Source organism: Lathyrus oleraceus, chromosome 7 (genome assembly GCF_024323335.1).
Source record: "Lathyrus oleraceus cultivar Zhongwan6 chromosome 7, CAAS_Psat_ZW6_1.0, whole genome shotgun sequence".
Taxonomy (NCBI): Eukaryota; Viridiplantae; Streptophyta; class Magnoliopsida; order Fabales; family Fabaceae; genus Lathyrus; species Lathyrus oleraceus.
Window position 1 is genome coordinate 132,488,657 of NC_066585.1, and position 11,676 is coordinate 132,500,332.

Sequence of the window (11,676 nt, forward strand, 5' to 3'; positions counted from 1 at the left end):
CAAAACCTGAAAATTTGCTGTTGCGAAAATGCTGTCAAAAACTAGAAAAACTGTTGTTGCGAAAATGCTACTGTCCACCACAAATTTTCATCATAAAACCACATTAATCCATCATTTTTCATGAAATAAATAGTTATGCAACCTATATATATATATATATCATATAGCAACTATTAGAATCATAGAAACAAGATTCTAAGCTCTACTAATTTTCACCAAAATCCCAAATCAACTATTTTCAAGTGAAACTCAAACATGCAACTATACACCAAATCATGTTCTATACACATACCCATTCATGGAATTCAATATAGAAACATCATAGCATAACATAAACATCAATTTCATGGATTAAAACATAAACACATGTTAGGGTTTCTCAAAATCAAAATCCTCAAATCCTAAGTTCATGATATTTAACCCACATACATTACATACATTATGTTTACCCGTAACCACTTGAAATTCCACCCTTACCTTAGTATAGATGAACTCTCTAGGTCTTTCTTCTTCTAGTTTCCTCTTCTCTTATTTCTCTTCTCTTCTCTTCTATTCTCTCTTCTTCTCTTGTTTTACAAAACTAACTCTAATCTCTATAACCCTTACTATCTTTTTAACTCATAATGGACTTAACCCACTTATCCACCCATTCTAATTAATTAGGCCCATTACTAGACAATTTCTATTTCTACTCATAAAATTCAATTATTCAAATAACACATATATTCAAATAATTCAAATAATCACCAGAACACATATTTAATTAATTATCACATCAAATAATGATTAATTAAAATAAACACCTAATAAATAAATACGAAAATTAAATCGGGGTGTTACACCTTGTTCTCCATGTGAATCTTGTAACCCTTCTCAAGTAATTTGTCAATAATTAGAAGGTTCACTTAATTCTAGCAATATATAACACATCCTTTATAAAAGAATGTCTATCATCCCTTATCTCGATCGATACATCTCTGATCCCTTCCGTCGTTAGAGTGGTATCATCCGCGAACTTCACTTTGTTCTTCATGGCACGATTGATTGTAACAAATCAATCTTTCCTCCCCGTCATATGTGTTGAACATCCGGAGTCCAAATAACATTGATAGTTGCACCGTACAATTCTTTCAAAGTCACCATTGCATTTTCTTCAGCATGTAATCGGTTACATCATTTACGCAACCGATTACAACATGGTTCTGCAGCGTTTTCAAATTGCTGTTGCTGTCCCGCAGCCTGATGCTGCTGTATTCCCCTCTGTGATCATGACCAAGATTGTGTTCTCATCATCAAACTCTTGCCTTGCAACTCTAGCTTCTTTTTTAGGGTTTTTTTGTTGGAATTGCACTCTTGCAAAGTGGCTAAGATTTTGGCAATTAATGCACTGCACGTTGCTCTTGTCAATCATTCTTCTTCCACCTTTACCTCTTAGATTGCCTCTTCTAGTGCTGTTTGAAACATCCCTACTACCAATGCTTTCATCCTTTTGGAATGTTATTTTTAGAACTTTACTCTCTTCCACCAAAATTCTGAAAAATTCTCTTTATCTTTGCTCATGAGACACTTTATGTCCGCCTTCTTGTCTCTCTCAATGAAACGGACTTGCAAAGAAATCTCTGCCTTTTCCTTATCAACATTTCTTTTCTCCATTCTCTGCTCATGTGCTTCAAGAGAACTTTGTAACTCCACTTTCCTCATCGTCGCAAGATCATTCCATTTCTTGAATCTTGCCGTCAAAGAATGCCAGATTTTTGCGCCACATACTGCTCCACGTGCTTTTACTTGGTTCAGCAACCAAGTAATTCTCGTTGTGAAATTGTTGATGATCTCCTTCTCCTCCATTTGAATCAATTCAAGTTGATGTTTGTGAATTTATAACCTCACAATCTTCGCCTTGTCATCCCCTGCGTATTCTTTCTCCAAAATTTCTCATGCTTGCTTCGATGATTCATAATCACCAACTTTCTGAAAATCATCCGTATCAACGCATTGATGGATTAAAAACAACGTCTGAAATCTTTCTTCTTTTCTTCCTTATGCAATGATGGTTGTGTGTTTGTGTGTGAGAGTGTTAAATTAGGCACTTTTTAAGAACAGAATGAAGGCGAAAGTGTTAAATTAGCTTTAGTTTTTTAATCATATATGTACATACATAGACTAGACAACTTTACATGTAACATACATACACAAGATGAGACACTGACTAACTTTCCATGGAAGAATCATCAATGGGTTTTCCAAATCCTACTTTGTACACTCCTTGTCACTAAAACAATATCTAAAGTTCTTGTTCTGTTCTTCATTTCTACATTCCCTTCCCTTTTCTGTCATGATGAATGATAGATAACATTCTTCATAGATAGAAACAACATAACATTTCTGTATCTTCTTTTTATGATGCCGGAAAAAACCGACAAACTTCTCTATAAAGCTGTTCAGCTTCAAATGGTTTTGAAACATATCCATCCATTCCACACCTTAAGCATTCCTCATGTGTTGCTTGAATCACATCTGCAGTCATTGCTAATATCGGCACATGCCACTTTATAGATACTTCCATGTTCTCATTATGTTCCATCTCTCTGATTCTCTTTGTAGCTTCAAAACTGTCGAAAAATATTAGTATATGTTAGTAGTTAGTACATAAATTGTGATATTTTTGTGGCAACAAGTTAGAGTTGGGAGGAAAATTATTCATACCCGTCCATTTCTGGCATTTGAATGTCCATGAAACAAGCGTCGAACTGATGAGGTGGCTTCAGCGAAGAGATAGCGTCTTTTCCACTGCTAACACAGACCACTTCTGCTCCATACTTTTTCAAAGCACCGGCTGCTACTGCGCGGTTCACGCCGTTGTCATCGACAATTAGAATTTTCCTCCCAAGAAGAAGATGGCTAAGAGACAAATTGTGAAGGTCTCTATTTAGAGTTCTCTTGTCCCTGACATTCATCGCTCGCTGTAGTGACGCAGCGAGCATGCTTGCTCTAAGAGGCTTTGTAATGATAGTAGGATTATCAACATCTGAGGTTACACTGCTAGTTTTAGAAGAGGTGCTATTACTAGAATTAACAAGAATGAATAGCTTTGGAAGAAAACCGAGATCGATTTTCCTTGTGCTACTGAGAAAATGAGATGACATGCTTGAATCTCTACACCAAACTTCTTGAGCAATCAAGACCATGTTGATAACTGAATTCCCTTTGTTTATGGTTGACAAACCTTGGTTCAAATCCGAAACCGTTTCAACGTGAATGCCGAGGCGTTGGATGTGATATCGTGACACTTTTGCTCTGATAGGCCTTGGATCAATGACCAACGCATTCATACCTTCGAATTCTGAAGATGCAGGTTGAGATTGGTTATTGATCTGCGGTGTTTTACTCTCGTTGGAACTAAGGAGTCCATTGGTGAATACAGCGGTAAAAGTGAAAGTGGAACCGGTTTTTGGTTCACTTGCAAATCCAATTTCACCATTCATGAGGCCAACCAAACACTTGCTAATGCTCAGTCCAATACCAGTTCCTCCGTGTTTTCGGGAGATGGACGAGCCTGCTTGCATGAATGGAGTGAAGATGAGGGGTTGAGATTCTCTAGGAATACCATCACCTGTATCTTCAACAGATACAATCAAATTGATGAGATCAGTAGAGGTGGAAGAGAAAGAACCAAGTGGCCCCTCTTGACTGAAGGCCTTGAATCCTTTCCAACTCAAGCAACTATTCGCAACGGGGAAACCACTCAAAGTGTTTTCTGGATTCGATTCATTGTCAACCTCGATTGAATGAACAATCTCTTCGACAAGATGAATGGTCACAAAAATATGTCCTTTGTCAGTGAACTGCAATACAGTTATAGAATCAGTTATATGCAATAAGTGTTTGAATAAGTTGTTTATCCAAATAGAGTCTAAGTAACATGCATGACTAATAAATTTCTTTCTCACTTAAACTCACCTTAATTGAGTTTCCCATTAGATTAGTAATGATTTGGCGAAACCTTCCCGGGTCGCCTATTAGTAGTTTAGGAACATGATCTGAAACATAAGCTGCCAACTGCGATTTTCAAACAATTAAATCAAAAATAGAAATGAGCTATAATTAGATAATATATGTTTTCAAATTTTCATAATGATCGAATCGAAGTGTGTCACTAAACAAGAGATACATTACCTCAACTCCTTTTCCTTGGGACTTATCAGAAAATAGCGACAATACATCGTCCAAAATCGAGCGTATGTCAAAAAGCACTGCCTCAAGTTCAAGCTTACCAAATTCAATCTTTGCCTGATCCAAAACCTCATTTATAAGTGACACCAGAGCTTTTCCACTTTCCTGTGCTGTTCTGACATATTCCTGTTGAGTTACATCTAAGTCTGTGTCCATAAGCATATGCATCATCCCTGAAAATACAATAGTATAGAACAAAGTTATGGCTTATTGCGCTCTTGAGTATCATAAACTGTATACGAAACGATAGGCATTAGACAACTCACCTAAAACACCATTCATCGGTGTTCTGATTTCATGCGAGACAGTGGCAAGAAACTGCAGTTATAAAATTATAATTGATCAACTCCATGTGATGATTAGTGCAGGTTAAGCCAATTTTATATATAGAAACCTGGGATTTTGCTACATCGGCTGCTTCTGCGCGTTTTGTAAGCTCCATCATCTCTCGGCAATCCTCTTCTACCGTTGCAATTCGATTCACGGTGGCATGGAAAATATGTCCAACAAGGAGAGCAATAACAAGAATTCCAATTGAAGTAGTTATTGCAACCCAAGGCCATGGTGGTTTCTGTTTGAACCTATATCATATAACAACATTACATGATATCACCTTGAATTTAATAGCACATCTTCTACTGTTTTCATTCATTTCTTACAAACTATTCAGCATTATCACAATTACCTGCAATGCATCTCATGTTTCCTGAAAGGGTCTCCAAAGTTAAGAGTGCTGACATGATTGAACACATCCCTTGATACATTTGAGCCATACATGGCAATTGGATGTGTATGATTTGTAGTGTCATACACATTAACAATCACACTTTGCTTGCTAGCAAGTTGCTCAAGTAATTTCTCGACTAATGATTCGACATCGAATACCCCTCCAAGATACCTGTTTAGGAATAAAGTAATTTCTCGACTAATGACTCTGGTCTTATTTATAAGAAAGTTTACTTTTCAGATACATTAAATAAGTAATGTATCTGGAAAATATATAGACCAGATGCATTGGTTATTCAAAATACGTGCATACCCATTAGTTGCTTGAATCCTTTCATTTGGAGTTGCATTTGATGGAAGATATCTCTTGTAGACAGCAAATGTTAGAATAACACCTAGACGATTCGATTTGAGAAGCCTGAAGGGTGCGGTTAAAACCCCTTTGCCTGATTCTCTTGCGCGCAACACGTTATCACGGTCTTCCTGTTGATTATTAACAAGTGAATATAACAAATGTGTAATTCTTTAAAGAAAGTTTTATCTTCATCATCGAAACCTACCTTTCCAGAAAGCATGTCAACAGAAATAACATGTGAGATTGTATCTTGTGCAAATATGACAGGAGCGTATTCTTCTTGAATAGGAGATGGCTCCAATGCTTCTGTATCATAATCATCCTTATGAACTGGATTCTGCTCCAGAGTGTCCATTCTCTTGATAATCCAACCTTGTTGCTTCTCAAATTGTTCCCTCTCATAATGAAGCACTCTTACCGCATATGCGACACCACTTGTTAGAGGCCTCTCAAATGCTGTTCTTTCTGTATAGCTAGCAAAAGTCCTCTGCGTAATTTACGAGTTAGATTCATATACAAGCAATTAAGGTTATAATTGCAAGAGTATGAAGCACCGGCACAACACATACACCAGACACGACACTGACACGTCAACACTACTAGTACTAATAGCCTAAGAAAATGAATTGACAGTGACCATGTATCAGACACTGAACACGTCTTTTATCAGAAGATTACATACTAGATATATTGAAAATAGGTACCTGATCAATGGCTGAGGGAGTCTTGGCATGATGAAAAGTTGAGATCAAAATAGACATAGCTTGAATGTGGTTCATACTAACATTAAACTGATCCTGAACAATCCTAGCCCTTTCATCACACATACTTGCAAGAGTTTCTTTCCTCTTGACACTAGCTTGTAAACTCATAAAGCAAAAGATCCACAAAGACACTACAGTCCAACCCAATACCCATGTCAATAAAAGCTTCCTCCATAACTCTCTCTTCACTCTCTTTGACCCAATATACTGATAATACTGTTGATTGATTTTGTAACCATTCCCTGAAATCTTCTCCCACCATTTCAGCCACATCTTAATATCCCTCACTCCACTGTTAATTACTAAAAATGTTGTGAAAAAACAACTACACAAAATCTTTCAATTTCTACTACTAAGCAAGTTAAAGTGAAAATTGAAAAAGAAAATACAAATTGATAAGATTCCGAGTTTCTAATTCTAAACAAGAAATTGATACTTGTCAGTAGCAGGTACCAAAAGGAGAGGCCAATAGTAAACCTACAAAAGATTCGAATTTTATCATCATTCCACACAGAAACTCTAGCTTTCACTGCAGGGTCATATTCTATTCTATATACTCTACCAAACAAGAACAACAGAAGAAGCACGTGACTGTTCAATGTTTGACTCTTCTTCTAATAGAATCTAAACGACACACTGTAAAAATATAAACAGAATGAGTTCATGAAACTAAGATGAAAGAATTTGTCAAAGAAAGAGATAAATATCAGTGTTTGTCCAATTGAAAAACCATAGTATATATTATTTTATAACAAAACAATGATTGACATGAAATATTTGATTATATTATTATATATATTTGTAGCATGGTACAGTTAATAATGTGTAGAAAAGAAAGTTATGGTTCCACTGAGGAGAAACTCACAACTTTTGTTTACTTTGTGTTCACAATTTCACATCCCTATCTATATGTCGAATTCAGTAGACAAGTTCTTCACGCATACTTCTTACTTAGCATAGTTGTGTGCGTACGTGTGTTTGTTTGTTTGTTTTGCTGTTTTTTTTATTGCCCAAAGTGCCCTTGCATGGAACCAAATTTTCAAGAATAAGCATCATCACTTTACCAAAAGAGTATGCAATGCATTATGAGAAATTCTCGACTCAAGGTGTTATTTTCTTTTCTTTATGAGATGGTCACTGTGACACTGTTGAACTTTACACTGTATTCAGACACAACTTTGATACCTAATAACTGTTTGATTAACAGTTTGATTAGTTTAATCCGCATATTAAGTTTAATTGATCCAACACATTGGAAAAAAGAGAGAATTTAGGTAATTGTCTTTACTTTATACTAATTGGAATTCGAACATGTTCTCTTTTCCATTAGTTATAACTTTCCAGCCAAGCAAATGGAAGGATATATATATATATATATATATATATATATATATATATATATATATATATATATATATATATATATATATATATATATATATATATATATATATAATATATATATATATATATATATATATATATATATATATATATATATATATATATATATATATATATATATATATATATATATATATATATATATATATATATATATATATATATATATATATATATATATATATATATATATATATATATATATATATATATATACACGGTTGAAAATCACTTTATTGTTAAATATGGGTCAGTTTATTTTGGCTTTTTTTAAAAATGATTTTTATAGTGTTACATATTTTAGTGTAAAAAAAATTTACAAAGAAACTTTTCATAAAAGTTTCAAATGAAAATTTGGTTTGAATAGTTATTCTTAAAATGTTATTTTAGGTATTTCATCATTTTATCGAAACTTTTTTTGGATATCAAATTTTTAAAAAATCACTTAATTTTGAAACTATTTCAAATAGTTTTTCATAAAAATCATTTTTAAGATACAAATTTTTGAAAAAATTGTAATTTTAACTATATTTTGATCTTCAATAATGTATATTTATGTTATAGAAGAGACAATTCAATCTTTTAATTTATAAAAAACAAATTTAAAAAAACTTATAATATTTTGAAAAACATTTTTGTAGGATCCATTTTCAAAAATAGAAAGAAAAAATCCATTTTTTTAAAGTTAAAACAAACTGGCTCATATTAATCCCAAAAATGAATGTTTCTATTATTTTATTTCTTTTTGTTTGAGTACCGGTACATCTTCATGAAGAGATGATATCATCTTCATTTCATTTTTATATATTTGTTTTGAAAGACCAAAATCATTTCATTTTCATATTTTTTTTTATTTTTTTATTTTACTATCCTCAAAATTTTTTACAATAGAAACAAAATTTCTTTTTAAAAAATAGTGTAGTTTATTTTTCGTCATTTATTAAAATGGACAATTTAAGATCAATTATGACATTAAGTCAGTTCTCTTGAATCTTCATTGTTTTTTATTTATTTAAATAAGTGATATGTATATATAAAGTTTTTTTTTCATTTTGCTGTTTTATTCTCATTTTTGTATGATTTTAATTTTTTTTCCGTCTTATTGCGGTGGTTTATAGAATTTAAATTAATATATCATCTTTAAATCATCGAGTGCATATTTAATTAATTATTTTAGAGTTTTAAATTAATTATATATTAGTTATATTTTAAATTTAATATATAAGGTGACATTTAGTTTATTGTATTACTAAATGAAGAGATGTTTACTTGAAAAGGAAGTGATTTGTTTAATTGAATAAGAAGTTAACTCATATCTCGTAAGAATATGAGTGTATTAATTTATTTTATGCAATATCAATTATAAATTTAGTCATCCTATCATTTTATTTCTTCTTTTATTAGATTCTAATATGCTTCTCAATGTTATTATTTTTTATATGAAAATGAAAAAAATCCCCACCAATAGGAACTTTAAAAATGCCTTGAAGAGACATAGCATCTAACTCTAGACACCAAAGTAATAAAAGTCAAAAAATTCACAACCTATGTCGAATGTAAATTCAACAATAGACTGTCATAGTACTAGATAACTATAGTCATAACAAACACCTCTAACCTAGGAGTGAAATCCGGGGAGATATGTTTACCTCATAGGAGGCAACAAGAAGCAAAAGTTTGACAAAACACTAGGTGGTGGGCGTAAATTGGTAAGGAGCTAAGGGGCAAGATTGTAATATGTGATGATGAAACAGGTGAAGGGACAAAGTAGTTGGGGAGCCTCCAAATAAGGAAAGAAAATGCTATTTGAGTGGAAAGCAGGGCAACAATGGGTGGCCCTTTAATCAAGAGGTGGCCACGTAGTGATTTGGACATCATGAAATTGATTGTTGCATGTTAAAATTTGAAGCAATTTTATTCTTTTTAAAGTTTAATGTTTGTGTTTAAATTGGCAAGTTATATAGTGGACAAGACCCTATTTGATAAGCACCAACTCTAAGGGAAGATTAAAGAGTTTAAAAGTTAAAAGTAGACGGGATTAATTGATTAGGATCATTTTTAACTTTTTATATACATAAAATGAGAGTCCACTATTCAAAACAACATTAGAACCTTATTGACATCCATTACTAGAATAAGTTTTTGTTGCCACACATAAAAGTTTAAAATAGGACTAACACCCTTCAGTAGATAGATATGCATGCGTCACATAACTACAACCGTATAAGTGTACATCATTTAGATTTTACCTGTGTTCAAATCAACTTACCTAAATTAGTTTAACAATATCTGATTCTTGTTACTTTACTCCATATCAATTTCTCTTACAGGACTCTGATTCATTCAAGGTTTCTACTGACGCGAGATCTCGACCAATAACAAAATAACACCATTAAGGAACTTCAAGTCATTAACGAGACATTGCTTCCAAGGAACCTTAAGTAACCTAGAGCTTAACTGTGAGTGTCCAATACAACCCACAAAGTCACACACAACAACTTCACACACATCTGGAGATAACATTGCATTTCCCATCCAAAAATCATTCATTCATCTCAATCGGCATGTTCCATCTTCCATAATCTTAGCTCATGCTCTCAATAATACTCGGTCTGGATTACATGTTTAACTTTAGTAATACCTGATTCACGTTCCTTCCCGAAAGTATAACTCATGAATCTTATCAATAGGGTAAAGTATCATTGCACACGTTTGTTACCACTCTCATGAGGTCTACATCTAAGGCCATGAATCCAAGAGAAATAACCCATACCATACAATGATTAGCCACTTCCACCTTACTAACACACATGCAAAAATACTAAACTGATTTCTGCAAGATCACCACTTAGTAAGTCTCTTCCAACTTCACTCCTTATGGTTCTCATTAGCCATAATAGTGATACACCCAAGACTTACTCACACTGAGTATGGTTCACTAGGTTATTTATCAAATCGTCTAAGTTCTTTGACATCTCTATAGATAATCAACTAGGAAATACACCTTCAACATTCCAATTTCAAAACTATCAATCTATCTTGCAATAACTTGTAACTCATCCCTTACCTCGTACATATACCATGCCACAGAAAACTAAAATTCAGTATTCACTTAGCTCAAACAAGGTGTGAATATTATATTTCGTGATCAGCCAACCCAAACACTACTTAGGAAGATAAATAACAATCGGACTTCCAATAAGTCACTCCTACTCTTGTAACTCAAACAAGATGTACTTAAGAGGGACCTTAACTTTACCATGCACTTATGACTGGAATTCTCCTCCAAAGCAATACCCGTTACACACTTCATCATACCGGGGTTACTTATCTAGATGACTTGCTACAGACAAATCATCATCGTCTCCTCATAAGTTCATACGACACAGTCTGTCTAATGTTTTATACCTAGTCCTCGTACTCAATCTTGGATTGTCTTCTGTTGTTTACCACATAATTAACTCCTCAGAATACCAGGCTCACTACTCAACAAAGAGTGTGTTACTTCATCCATCTCAAGACAGGGAATCACGTGCGCACACTGGTGACCATAATGTTAATATCACATACTTCTCTTAATACAAAGGTTTAACTTCCTCCATTCCACTTCACATTCCTAAAGTGTTCATATGTGAACAATCATTAATGACATGCCCCTATCTTAGTCTCAACAAAATCTTAATGACTCCATGGTCTCTTTATCTGAAATACATTCCATTATGATAGTTGTATTGTAACCTTCACACTACTTCCAAACTCTGCATTCACGTCTCTTCTACGGTAATTCTCTTAACTTCATTATAGGACCCTTCTACTAGAATTCCTCGAATCCAATTAACTTGCCCCTTTTTCCTCAATACAATCTCCTTCAACCAATCTAACTAGAGCTTATGATGTTACATAATGCCTATCCTCTCTCCGATATATATCTCTTTCAGCTGATCCTTGGGCCACTCAACATTTCCATCACGTCTCCTTACTAACACTGAATCTCTAACGAACTATCCTGAACCCGATCTCCCTTCTAAGAGTGGATATACTTGATTTATCTCTTACCCTTCGTATGGTACCTACATGTTCCAGTTGAAATACGCAGTCATATCCCTGAGCCTCCCCTTATACTTCACCACTACCTTAAACCCTTAACAAAACTGAACGACAACATCTCTCGAGCCTTCAACCACTTGGAAGGTACCA

The 11,676-nt window shown here is 33.7% G+C and overlaps 1 protein-coding gene across 1 annotated transcript; it reads right to left on the reverse strand.

The window, feature by feature from the left end:
* Positions 1–2,102: 2,102 nt before the first annotated feature.
* On the reverse strand, positions 2,103–6,942 carry LOC127101296 (histidine kinase 3). Its single transcript, XM_051038669.1, has 10 exons — positions 6,016–6,942; positions 5,517–5,798; positions 5,270–5,439; positions 4,916–5,128; positions 4,625–4,811; positions 4,497–4,548; positions 4,174–4,403; positions 3,958–4,056; positions 2,704–3,842; positions 2,103–2,609 (listed from the first exon to the last, which is right to left on the reverse strand). The coding sequence occupies exons 1-10, from the start codon at positions 6,346–6,348 to the stop codon at positions 2,396–2,398; spliced, it is 2,919 nt and encodes a 972-aa protein (XP_050894626.1). The 5' UTR covers positions 6,349–6,942; the 3' UTR covers positions 2,103–2,395.
* Between the last annotated feature and the right edge of the window lie 4,734 nt (positions 6,943–11,676).

Coding starts and splice junctions, on each gene's coding strand:
- LOC127101296 (XM_051038669.1), bottom strand. CDS start 6,348: ATGTGGCTGAAATGGTGGGAGAAGATTTCAGGGAATGGTTACAAAATC. Junction 5,440..5,516: donor TTGACATGCTTTCTGGAAAG/GTAGGTTTCGAT, acceptor AATAATCAACAG/GAAGACCGTGATAACGTGTT. Junction 4,549..4,624: donor CCGATGTAGCAAAATCCCAG/GTTTCTATATAT, acceptor TTATAACTGCAG/TTTCTTGCCACTGTCTCGCA.